Raw genomic sequence first — 13,969 nt, 5'->3', positions numbered from 1 at the left:
CCTCACATTTAGCACCCCAATTTTTAAGACTTCCTCTGTAGGTACAACCACCTAAAATACCTAGTTTTGAAAGCTAGCAGGTCTTATGTCCATGAGACGCACAAGGCTATAGTGAACAGAGAAGCAGTTCTTAATAGGTGTGTGAAATCTATTTGTACTCTTTTAAAAGTTAGTACCTAAAAAAACTTCTAAAACTGTCTCAAATGGAAAAATAATGGCTATTGCAAGTGTGATCCACAAGGTTCATCTTCTTCATGATACCACTCTGTCAAGACTGGGAAAGGTGACATTTTATCTAATGCTCTGAAACCAAATAGTCAAGGAAAATGAAGAAAATAGAGGAATATGTTCTAAACAAAAGACCAAGATAAATATCCAGAAACAGATTTTAAACAAAAATTAGTGATTTGCCTAATTGAGAGTTCAAAATAACAGTTATAAAGATTCTTACCAAAGTCGGGAAGCAATGCATGACTAAAATAAGAATTACAGCAAGGACAAAGAAAATATATAAAGTACCAAAGAGAAATCACAGATCTGAAGAATACAATTACTGAAATGAAAAATTGAGTAGAGGCATTCCAAACAAACTAAATTAAGTGGAAGAAAAGATCAGCAAACTTGGTAGGTCAGTGGAATTCATCCAGAGAGCAGAAAGAAAAAATTCAAGAAGTAAAGATAGCTTTTAGGATTATGGGATACCATAATGTATAAACTGGTCATAAAAGCAGACCAGTTTATACATTATAGGGATTCAGAAGGAGAAGAGAGCAGAAAGCTTATTCACAGAAATAACAGCTGAAAACTCCTAAACCTGGGAAAGTAACTTCCAGATCCAGGAAGTCTAGGTAGTACTAAGAAGATAAATCCAAGGAGACCCATACCAAGACACATAATGGTTAAATTGTCAGAAGTTAAATATGAGTAACAAATCTTGAAAGCAACAACAAAAAAAAGCAACTTGTTATGTTAAAGGGAACCCCCATAAGACTGTCAGTAGATTTTTGAGCAGAAATCTTCCTTACCAAAAGAGATAAAGATTGTATATTTAGAGTGATGAGCAAAAAACCTTCAGACCGAGTGTACTTTACCCATCAAAGTTATCATTCAGAATTGAATGAGAGAGTTTTCCAGAGAAGCAAAACCTGGGGGAGTTCATCATCCCCAGACCCACCCTTACAAGAAATGTTAAAAGGAGTTCTTGAAGATGAAATAAAAGGTTACTAATTAGTATCAGGAAAATGTATGAAAGTTTAATACTGGTAAAAGTAAATACAGTTACATTCAGGATACTCTAATGTTGTAGTGGTGGTGAGTAAATCACTTATAACTCTCGTATGAAGGTTAAAAGACAAATGTATTAAAAAATATCTGTAACTACAGCAATTTAATGGATACACAATATTAAAAGATGCAGATTGTGATAACCAGAGCAAAATAAGGGGAGAGGAAGCTTTCGTATGTGTTTGATGTTATTACCTGCTTAAAATAGACTTATAAATATGTTCTCGTGCAAGCCTTAGGATAACCACAAAACAAAAACCTGTAGTAGAAATGCAAAATGTAAAGAGAAAGGAATTCAAAGCATACTGCTATAGAAAATCGCCAAATACCAATGAAGGAGAGCAAGAGAAGGAAAAAAGGAACACAGGAATTATAAGACAACCAGAACACAGTTAACAAAATAACAAATGGGAAGGGGTGCCTGGGTGGCTTAGTCCATTATGATTTTGGCTCAGTTCGTAATCTCAGGGTCATGAGCTCAAGCCCTGCATGGGGCTCAAGAAACTCTCCCTCTCCCACTGCCCCTCCCTCCTCTCTTAAAAAAACAAAACAAGACAAAGAAAAACCAAAATAAATGGTAAACCCATACCTATCAGTTATTCTTTAAATGCAAATGGATTAAAATCTCCAATAAAAAATGGATTACAGGGTGCCTGGGTGGCTCAGTGGGTTAAGCCACTGCCTTCGGTTCAGGTCATGATCTCAGGGTCCTGGGATCGAGCCCCGCATCGGGCTCTCTGCTCAGCAGGGAGCCTACTTCCCTTCCTCTCTCTCTGCCTGCCTCTCTGCCTGCTTGTGATCTCTCTCTGTCAAGTAAATAAATAAAATATTTTTAAAAAAATGGATTACAATCCATTAAAGATTTGTCCATTTTATTTATCTTTTCTAAAACCAATTCTTAATTTCATTCATCTTTCCTATATGGGTGGGAGCAGAGTCTCCATTTCTGCTCTGATCTTTATTTCCTTCCTTCTGCTAATTTTGGACTTAATTTGTTCTTCTCTAATTCCTTAAGGTGTAAAGTTAGGTTCTGTATCTGAGATCTTTTTCATTTCTTAATATATGCATCTCAGAAATGCTTTAGCAGTATCCTGTAGGTTTTGGTATGTTGAGTTTCCATTTTCATTTGTTTCCAGGTATTTTTTGATTTCCCTTTGATTTCTTTGACTCATTGGTGGTTTAGTTTCCACATATTTGTAAATTTTCCAGCTTTCCTCCTGTTGATTTTTAGTTCATACTGTTGTGGTCAGAAAAGTTACTTGGCATGCTTTTGTTTTTTCTAATTTGCTAAATGATTTGTTTTGTGACCTATTATTTGATCTGTCATGGAGAATGTTCCATGTTCACTTAAGAAGAATGTATATTCTGCTACTGTTGGTTGGAATGTTCTATATATTTCTTGTTAAGGTCTATTTGGACTGAAGTACAGCTCAAGTACTCAGTTTCTTTATTGATTTTTCTTCCTTTTTTTTTTTGGTCTGGATGATCTATCCATTGTTGAAGGTGGATATTGAAGTCCCCTGCTCTTAATCTGTTGTCTGTTTCTCTGTTCAGATCTGTTAATATTTGTTTTATATATTTAGGTGTTCTTCTGTTAGGTGCATAATTATAATTATTTTCTTGATGAATTAGTCCCGTTATTATATATTGACAATCTTTGTTTTTTATTATAGTTTTTCGCTTAAAGTCTATTTTGTGTTAAAATAAGTGTAGCTAACCCTGCTTTCTCTTGGTTTCCATTAAACCTTTCTTCAGCATTGCTTACAATAGTCAGCGTATAGGAACAACCTAAGTGTCTGTTCATAGATGAATAGGTATAGAAAATATGGTGTATATATTTATACACACACACAGTAGAATTCAGCCCAAAAAAGGGGGAGATATTATAATTTGTTCAAAGTGTATAGATCTGGAGGGCATTATACAAAGTCAAATAAGCCAAAGACAGACAAGTGCTGTGTGGTATAACTTATATGTGCAATCCAAGCAAAAACAAACTTGAATTCATAGGAACAGTAAAAAGATGGTTGTGGGAGTCCTGGGGAAATATGAAGAGGTTGGTAAAAGGGTCTAAACTTTCATTTGTAAGGTTTGAACCTTACAGTGTATGAACATGGTGACTATAGGTTATAACAGTGCATTGTGACTCAGGTGGTTAATGTCTGCCTTCAACTTGCGTCGTGATCTCAGGGTCCTGTGATCCAGCCCCACACTGGGCTCTCTGCTCAATGGGGAGGCTTCTTCCTTTCCCTCTTTCCTCCCTGTGCTTGTGCTCTCTCTCAAATAAATAAAATCTTTTAAAACAAACAAACAAAAAAAAATCCAACTGCATTGTGTATTTGCTAAGAAAATAGAGCTTATATGTTCTCATCAGAGGAAATAAATAGTAAATATGTGGGGTAATAAATGCATTAATTAACTTGATGGGGGTATATCCTTTCACAGCTTATACATAAATACATAAATCAAACCACGAGAGACTATGGACTCTGAAAAACAATCTGAGGGGTTTGAAGTGGCGGGGGGGTGGGAGGTTGGGGTGCCAGGTGGTGGGTATTATAGAGGGCACGGATTGCATGGAGCACTGGGTGTGGTGAAAAAATAATGAATACTGTTTTTCTAAAAATAAATAAATTGAGAAAAAAAACACACAAAAAAAACCTGTCACATTGTATTATCTCAGTAAAGCAGGAAACAAAACAAAATAATAAAAGAAATTAGCATATCTTGTAGGATTCCACGGTTAGGGTAGGGAAAGAAGATGATGAGCCTGGAGTATTTTACATGCTAAAAGTGCATAAAGTGTTGAAAGAGTGATAGGGACATGTCAGTGAAGTTGAAGGGCAGTACACAAAATTACTACCATCTTATCGTCCCTGATCGTATCCAATAGCCACTGCCCAGCCTCAGCTCCAGGCTGTGAGGGCTCATGTGTGTGCACCCCTCCGCTACTGCAAGCCCTAGAACCTACAGAAGGCCACTTCTCAACTTACAGAACTTTTCCTGAGTTTAGAAGAATTGTAATTGCTTCTTTCCTACTTGGTATTTTGGCTTAAATTTTATCTTTGAGTTTGAATATTTGGCCTCAGGAAAGAGGCACAGGAGGGCCAGGTTCCTGGTCTTTCCAGCTTGGAAGGAGACTAAAAATCAAAATTAAATGCATCTTTTGGTTCTGACATAGATGTGAAGAACATTTTGGAACAGTATGCGAAACTTGAATGAATTCTAAGGATTACATGATGATAACTGGTCCATGCTATTTTACTAATTCTGGTTAGTGTATTGTGAATATATGAGTATATATTTGTAAGAATAACACAGCATATTCGAGGGTTATTCAGTATTGACTGTACTCGCAACTTTGAGAGTGTTTCAAAGAAAACACTCAGAACCTGGGTGGCTCAGTGGGTTAAAGCCTTTGCCTTTGGTGTATAGTTCATGACCTCAGGGTCCTGGGACTGAGCCTGGCATCAGGCCCTCTGCTCAGCAGGGAGCCTGCTTCCCCTTCTCTTTCTCTGCCTGTCTCTCTGCCTACTGGTGATTTCTCTCTGTCAAATAAGTAAATAAAATCTTTAAAAAAAAAAAACAGTTGAAAAAAGATCAACATGTATAATATTTTGGTGTTTTTGTTAAAGAAAGGAATATATGTGAATGGACAGATAATGGTATATCCAGATAATGAAATACTTCTTAATAATAGGAATGAAGTACTGATATACTCAACATAGTGGATAAATCTTGGAAACATGCTAAAAGAAGCCAGATATTAAAGTGCTCAAATCTCATGATTCTCTTTGTACAAAAGTAGGAAAGACTAGTTAACCAAAGAGTTGAGGGTCTATTTCTAGGCTCTCTATTCTGTTCCATTGATCTGTGTATCTGTTTTTGTGCCAGTACCATACAGTCTTGATAATTACAGCTTTGAATAGAGCTTGAAGTCTGGAATTGTGATGCTGCCAACTTTGGTTTTCTTTTTCATTATTCCTCTGGCTATTCAGGGTCTTTTCTGGTTCCATATAAATTTTAGGATTATTTGTTCCATTTCTTTGGAAAAAATTGATGGTATTTTGATGGGGATTGCATTAAATGTATAGATTGCTTTAGGTAGCATGAACATTTTCACAGTATTTGTTCTTCCAATTCATGAGCATGGAACGTTTTTCCATTTCTTTTTGTCTTTTTCAATTTCTTTCATGAACTTTATAGTTTTCTGAGTACATATTCTTTGCCTCTTTGGTTAGATTTATTCCTAGGTTTCTTATGGAATACTAAGCAGCCATCAAAAAAAAAAAAGAAATCTTGCCATTTGCAATGACATGGTTGGAAATAGAGGGTATTACACTAAGCGAAATAAGTCAATCAGCGAAAGACAATTATCATATGATCTCACTGATACGTAGAATTTGAGAAACGAGAGAGGATCATAGGGGAAGGGAGGGAAAAATGAAACAAGATGAAACCAGACAGGGAGACAAGCCATGAGATTCTTAATCTCAGGAAACAAACTGAGGGTTGCTGGAGGGGAGTAGGGGAGGGATGAGGTGGCTGGGTGATGGACATTGGGGAGACTATGTGCTATGAGCAGTGCTATGAATTGTTTAAGACTGATGATTCACAGACATGTACCCCTGAAACAAATAATACATTATATGTTAATTTTTTAAAAAGTAGGAAAGATTAATCTTTATTGAGAGAAGGAGTTCCATAATTTCGGGGCATGGGAGGAAGTAATTGCCTGGGAGTGGTCACTGGGAATATTTTGGGGAGATGGAAATGTTGTATACACATGGATTGGTAGTGAATTCATGGTTATATATATTTTTCAAAATAGTGAATTGTAGGTAAATAGTTAAATTCAATTGTATGTACATTATATCTCAGTAAAGTTTTTTTTTTTTAAATCGATATGTATATGAATACCCAGACATTGAAGAAACTTATGGTTAGTTCTCAAGAGATTAACACACGTGGACAGGAGACTTGCTTTTCATTGTATACCCTTTTGTTTCATTTGAAACTTTTTTTTATCATTTGCATGTATACCTATTCAGAAATACACACCAAAAATTTCAAAATATATAGACGTGCACATAATATTGCACAGTAAGTTATTCTCATCAGTGATTATGATAGAATATTCATTGAGGCCATGCCTTTTGAATTGAACACTTTTGGTTTAATGCCTTTTTGTAGGTATTTTTATTGTGAAATATACATGACATAAAATTTGCTGTTTTAACCATTTTTAAGTGTGTAGTTCAGTGGCATCAAGTACATTCACATTATCCTGTAACTATCAGTATTATTCATCTCCAGAACCTTTCATTTTCCCAAATTGAAACTCCATACTGATTAAACAGTAAATCCTTCCCCATTTCCCCTTAATCCCCAGTAACCAATGACGTACTTTTTGCTTCTGAATCGGGCTATGCCTTTTTTCTCTGTCTTATTTCACTTAGCATAATGTTAAACATTTTTATTTTATTTTACTTTTTTAAATATTTATTTATTTGATAGAGAGCTCAAATAGGGGGAGCAGTAGGCAGAGGGAGAGGAGAAACAGACTCCCTGCTGAGCAGGGAGCCCAACTCAGGGCTTCATCCCAGGACCCTGGGATCATGACCTGAGCCGAAGGCAGCCACTTAACAGACAGACACCCAGGCGCCCCTGTTAAACATTTTATAAAAGGAAATAATGTAGCCAAGAAGTGTGGAATCACTAACAAATCCTTAGCAGCTTCTGCATTGGTTTCCAGAATTCCTTCTAACTTCAGAGCATCCAAAACTTGTTATTTCAATAAATTGCCTATGTAACCTTGGGGAGAGATGTTGTATGAAAATAATATGTCCTTTTTATCTCTTGATAGATTTTTGGATCTTTAATTTTGGCATCTAATCAATTTTAATAACTTAGTTTGCTATGTTAAATCAAAGTACAGTGTTACTGTAAATCTTATATCCAAGAGCCTTGTACTATTTTTTTTTAAAGATTTTATTTATTTATTTGACAGAGAGATCACAAGTAGGCAGAGAGGCAGGCAGAGAGAGAGGAGGAAGCAGGCTTCCCGCTGAGCAGAGAGCCCGATGTGGGACTCGATCCCAGGACCCTGAGATCATGACCTGAGCCGAAGGCAGCGGTTTAACCCACTGAGCCACCCAGGCGCCCAGCCTTGTACTATTTTGTAGGACTTTCCTGTTGTTAATAATGTTAAATATAAATAATGTTAAAAATAAACGAGTTGTCTAACAAGAATTTTAGTAACCAAAACACTCTAAACCTGTTTGCTGTATAAAATGTTTTAGAGAATAATAATTATCATTTATATTTATTTTTATGTGTTTTTTAAAAAGATTTTATTTGAGAGAGAGCACAAGCAGGGTGAAGAGCAGATGGAGAAGCAGACTCCCCACTGAGCACAGAGCCCAATGTGGTACTTCATCCCAGGACTCTGGGATCATGACCTGAGTTGAGGGCAGAATCTTAATCAACTGAGCCACCAGGCACCCCAATTGTTTTATTTTAAAAAGAATGCTAGTGGGAGGGGGATATCCTCTTATTTGACATTCTTGTACTAAGAAGTATATTTGAAGTATTTTAACTTGAAAATCAAGATAATACCTCTACAGACTTGGAACATGGGAAGAAAGTCTAGAAGCTAATCTTGTTTGAGCTGTGTGTCCAATTCAGGAAAACTCAATTAAGTACAGCCCACTTTGGGTAGAAAATAATAGGAATTCTCAACTTTTCAGACTTATTTCGTAAGGGCTCTTAAGGTTATTTTAACAGCAGACAGTGTGTAGTAAATTGTGTGGTAGAGAAGATAACATGAAGTATAGGGGAAAAAACCATTAGAGCAGTTTATTCCCAGAGGGATCTGGGTGTGATAAAACTTCTTAAAAGGTTTCATACTTTATGTTGCCATGAAACCGATGCAAACTCCTGCCTTGCTTTTAGCCCCTTTCCTGCTCAATTACTCTGTATTCCGAGCAACTTCTTCAGTCTCTCTTATCTCAGCTCTTCCCTCATGTCTGCTCAGAAGGGTTATGATGTCTTGTACAGAACAGTTACAGAGTTCTTATGTATGAGATTCAGCAACAGCTGAGACTTAAAAATAGTTACTAGGAATAACTTTAACCATTAACAAGGATTAGGTTCAGAGAAATGCTGGGAGGGGATTGCGATTTAAGTATATCTGGGGAATGGAGAGAAGCATATAGATACCTTCTAACTTTATGCATAGGGACTTTGTCCCCGTTCTATTTATATGCATATATTTTTACTTCCTGAGTTTGGAGAAATTATGATTTGGAAAATTGGAGCTCTTTATGAAAGAAAAGGAACCATATTCTCTATCCTCTAGGCCATTGATAATGCCTGGAATACTTTTTCCTGACCCAATATATTACTAACGTCTTATCATTTGAGTCTTTCCTTAGATTTCACTTGTCTTTCACCTAATTTTTCCATAGTTTAGATGTTCTTGTTACATCCTGAGGTTATCCACACTGAATTAAAGTTGCTTATTGTATTTGTCTAGACCGGTGTTTCTCAGCTGGGGACTCCCAGGGACATTTGGCAATGTCTATACTCATTTTTGGTTTTCACAATTAAGGGGATGCTGCTGGCATCTAGTGGGTAGAGGTCAGGATTTATTCTTTTATTTCACAGAGAGCCTGTGAGAGTGGGGGGAGGGGTGGAGGCAGAAGGAGAGAGAATCTCAGTGGATTCCATGCTGAGTTCATGACCAGAGTCGAAATCCAGTCGGAGCTTAACCTTTTGTGTTGCATTTTTAAATTTGTATAAAAATATAATGTAGATGCGGCACATGGGTGGCTCAGATGGTTAAGCATCTGCCTTAGGCTCAGTTTGTGATCTTCTGGTCCTGGGATTGAGCCCCCAGCTCAGCGGGGAGTCTGCTTCTCCCTCTCCCTCTGTCTCTTCCAGTGCTTGTGCACTCATGAGCTTTCTCTCTCTCAAATGAATAAATAAAATCTTTTTTAAAATGTAATGTAGAATATATTGTATTTTATATGCATTTCCCATTAATATTTACTTCTTTTCATGGTAATACAGATTTTCATGGGTGGCCATATCTCCTACTTGTGGTTTAAAGCCTTAAAATATGTGTATTAAGAATAAGAGAATATTTTTGGGTAATACTTTTAAATGAAAATTAGAATGCTTTCAGGGAAAATAAGGATAATGTACTATTTAAGTACTTAGATTCTGTGCATTTATCATTAAAGGCCAAAACGTATTCATGTTGGTATGGTACAGTGTCCTCTCTACTACATTTACCTTAAATGCAGTGTTATAAATCAGAAATTAAAACTTTTATTATACTGGTAACAGTCTTTCATTTTATTTTGAATATATCATTCACAAAACATGTATCCAATGCTTGTAATGAGCCGGGTATTTAGGTGTTTGGGACACCTGAGGGAAGAATGACATAATCCCACGTGGACAGTGTAGCCGTGAATATACACAATACCTGGGGGAGGGCCAAGCATGAGAGGGAACCCAAGCTGTAGGAGGTCTCAGGCTAAGAATAAGGTGTAGACTTTATAGGCAGAAAGAATAGTCCATGTATAAGTATAAAGAGGCATAAGAGAACATGATATTTTTTTAAGTCTGTGCTTGCTTATAGCTTATAGTGCTTAGAGAATAGAGCATGTTAAAAGATGACTTTCAAAAAAAAGTAAAAACTGTGACTCCTCATATGGATGTAAAAATGAGCATGTGTTAAGGATTTTGTTAAACTCATTTAGTGAAATAACTAGACATAAGAAGTTTTAAAACATTCAGATTTAGGGGTACCTCGGTGGCTCAGTCAGTTAAGTATCTGCCTTTGGCTCAGGTCATGATCCCACGGTCCTGGGATTGAGCTCTGCATTGGGCTCTCTGGTCAGTGGGGAGCCTGCTTCTTGCTCTGCCCCCACCGTCTCACTTGTGCATTCTCTTTCAAATAAAATCTTTTTTTTTTTTTATCCCAAGATTTTATTTATTTGACAGACAGAGGTCACAAGTAGGCAGAGAGGCAGGCAGAGATGGGGTGGGGAAGCAGGCTCCTGGCTGAGCAGAGAGCTTGATGCGGGGCATGATCCCAGGACCCTGAGATCATGACCCAAGGTGAAGGCAGAGACTTTAACCCACTGAGCCACCCAGGTACCCCTCAAATAAGTAAAATCTTATTTTAAATAAGATATAAAATTTTTAAATGTATATGGAGCATTGGAATGTTGAAATAAATGGAGGCAAAACTCTTCTGTAGAGTTGGGAGGAAGTCAGGTGAATCTCTGCCAGGACACAATTTGCATGTCTTCTATCAGTTACCTACTATTGTAGGTTTGTCAAATAGCCGCCTTGAATCAATCTGACAGTATATAGTTTTCCATCGGAATACAGATTTTTTTTTTCCCCCTAAAAGAGTGGCAGGAAATTCACAGTACCTTCTGGTGCCCTACGAAAGACTTTGTACTTTATGTAATAGAGAGCCGATGGAATTTTTCAATTAAGGAAGGAAATCGAGGTTGTCATTTAGATAAAACAGTTGAGGTGGCAGTGTACAGGATTAATTAATGAAGGAGTATTCAGTGTAGGGAAATGAGTTAGGCTTTTGCAGTGGCAGTAAGAGTGAAGGGGGAGGGGGACAGTCAGTGGATGTTAGGATATAGGAATACTTAGCATTGATTACAGTGGACAAGAAGGTTTCTGGTGTAAGCAATTGTAAAGGCAGTGGATCATTTTATTGAGAAAGGGAATATCAGAAGAAGCAATGTTTGGGGCAAGATAATGGCAGTTTTTGGATATGTTCCTTTTGAGATGATATGGGGTACCAAGGTAGAAATGTCCATTATGCAGTTAGAAATCCGGTTTGGAGCTCAGAAGAAAGATGGTGGGCTAATGATTTTAGCCTGGGAAACATTAGTTAAATTGGAGTTTTTATACGAATAAATAACTTCAACCAGGGAACACTTAAGTATGGAGAAGAGGAAGAAAGCCAGGAACCTTAGGGGACATCTTTATTTGCTTGTTCTTTAGGAATAATTACTTATATCATAGGAGTATTATTATAATTTGATTAAATATCAGTCTTTTAATTCTTAATAATGACACCTGCTTAATTTGGGGGGGCTCGGGAGGGGGACAGGGAGAGGATCTTAAGCAGGCCCATGCCTAGTGTGGAGCCCAAGGCAGGGCTCATTCTCACGACCCTAAGACCATGACCTGAGCTGAAATTAAGAGTCGAACGCTTAACAGATTAAACCACAGAGGGTCCTAGCCTCCCATACTTAGCTTAATTTTATCTTTCATTAACATCCGAAGCTGTTCTATTTATTCTTGATTTATAGCCTGTTTGTAGTACAGCAAGAGAATCCGATTCCCAAATTCTTAATCACTTCTCATTTCTTATACTTCCTCATTTTAGATTTCAGGTTGAGAGAAACTTAGGTGGGGCCTTGCACTAGTGTGAAAAGTGAGGTCACAGTGAGCAGAGAATGGAAAAGAGGAAGTCACCCTTAGGTCTCTTGTAAAAGGTTATTTATATTTTAAAGCACTCTGAATTTCTATAATTAATGTCAGTATGAAATGTATTCTAGACTCGGAGGGGGTAGGGTGTTGGGTGGGCACTGTTCTCTGTTTTGCATTATTAGGTAACTGAATTTGAGTTGATGCTACTGTTCAGTAATTGAAGGGAAGACAGCTTCAATTTGTGTTCCCATTTTACACCCCCCCCAATCTCATGGTTAATACAGCATTGCTTTCCTTTTTTTTTTTTTTTTTTTTTTAAGGGACTATATTAACCCTGTTTTATCCCATTCTTGGCTAATGGGTATTTGGGAGGTAGCAACCCCTTTCTGTCACTACTTCCAGTTCCATGTAGTAGGAAGTACTATTTTTTGGGTTATTAAATCTGCTTATCTCCTTCAAAAATATATAGAGATGTTTATAAATTATAAAATTTGTTTAGAGAATATTGTGACGAATTTGGAGATGCTTTTTGAAATTGGCCTTTCTCTTTTTATATTTACTAGTATTTGAGGTTTAAGATTCAGCAAAACATTGAAAATCTTAACTTTTTTTCCTTTTTAGATCATCCAATTATGATGGGTTTTGAGCCCCTTGTTAACCAGAGGCTACTTCCACCTACCTTCCCTCGATATGCAAAAATAATTAAAAGGGAAGAAATGGTCAACTATTTTGCAAGATTAATAGATAGAATAAAAACTGTTTGTGAGGTGGTCAATTTAACAAATTTACATTGTATCCTGGTAAGTACAAATGTCTGTTCTGAAATATGGTTTTGATTGAACAACAGAATAGTTTATCACTTTTTAGAGGCTGACTGTCCCAAGGGTAAATAAAATTGCTTACTTGTTTTCCTTGATAGCTGGAGAATTAAGGGGTGTGTGTGTGTGTGTGTGTGTGTGTGGTGTGTGTCTGTATGTTGTATGTGTATTTGTTTCTGTTTCATTTATAAGGATTATATACTATCCATTTTGGAGATTAAGAAACTAAAGTTTAGATAATTCCCCCAAGTTTTAAGAATGAGGATTTAAACCCTGGATTCTGTCTTCAAAACTTCTTATATGTAAATGTGTGTGTGCATATACACATAGATATGAGTATGCATAAATACATACATACATGTATATTTTTATACAAAAAATTAGATCATGGTATTTGTAGCCTGCTTTTGTCACTAATCTCTTTATCGTGAACATCTTTCTTTTCATGTCAACAAATACACATTTTTCTACATTATTTAAATAGCTACATGGTATTCCATTGTAAGCATATGTCACAGTTTTTTTCAGTCCATTCATATTGAATTGTATTTAGGTCATTTTCAGTGTTTTACTAAAATGAGCATTTCTGTAGGAACCTTCAAATCATCTGCTTCCTTCTTCCTTAAGATAAATTCCTAAACCTTCATGAAGTTGCTGGGTCAAAGAGTATGTACATTTTTACATATTTTGGATTAATCTTCTGTATGGGTTAAAAATGTAGAAAAGCAATGTTTACATACAGTTAGGAAGGTAGAAAATATGCAAAATAACACTGTCATTATTTAGACGTAAGTACACTATTATACGTAACTCTGTGTAGAGTACATAATTCCCAGCCCATGTCATTTTCTCTGTGAGGTCTTCCATGTTGGTTCCAGGTTGCTTCTGTACCTGGATTCCTTGAGGTGATGAATTACCTTGCTTACATTCCTAGAATTTGAGCAGCAGTCTCTGGGGTATAGTTGATGGTCAACAAAGATTTGGCTTTTGTTTATGCTCTTTCTTGTAATAACTTTATTTTCCCTTCTAATTCTTTGTCATTAATGCCCAGCTTAAGTCTTCATTCCTTAGTGAAACTTTCACTGATTGTGTGTTTGTTACCTCTTTTCTATTTGCTTTCTTTTTAGTAGTTTTGTCCTTATTCTGTCTCAAGAATCATAGAATCTTAAAGGTAGAAAAGATCATAGACATAATTTTGCAATTTGCAGTTCATTGTATAGCTAAACAAAGTAAGGTATAGAGGGCTTGTAACCAAATTAAATGATTGATGAGTGGCATATCTAGAATTAGAATAGAGACTTTTTTTCTTCTGCTGCATCTGCTTTTCTGATTCTTAATTGTTACATGAATATTTGTGTTCAGGTAAGATTTTAGAAGGTGATCAGTGTGAA

At 36.4% G+C, this 13,969-nt stretch overlaps 1 protein-coding gene across 3 annotated transcripts in view; it reads left to right on the top strand.

The window, feature by feature from the left end:
* Nucleotides 1-13,969, top strand: part of NAA35 (N-alpha-acetyltransferase 35, NatC auxiliary subunit) — a 103,166-nt gene that overhangs the window by 54,711 nt on the left and 34,486 nt on the right. For all 3 annotated transcript variants that reach the window (XM_044265780.1, XM_044265779.1, XM_044265781.1), the window contains exon 12: nt 12,382-12,560. In XM_044265780.1, coding sequence (XP_044121715.1) covers nt 12,382-12,560 — 179 coding nt within the window. The remainder of the gene's footprint in view (nt 1-12,381; nt 12,561-13,969) is intronic.

This window comes from Neovison vison, chromosome 9 (assembly GCF_020171115.1).
Source record: "Neovison vison isolate M4711 chromosome 9, ASM_NN_V1, whole genome shotgun sequence".
Classification (NCBI taxonomy): domain Eukaryota; kingdom Metazoa; phylum Chordata; class Mammalia; order Carnivora; family Mustelidae; genus Neogale; species Neogale vison.
Note: the sequence above shows the minus strand (reverse complement) of the source record. Positions and strands in the feature narration are given on the sequence as shown.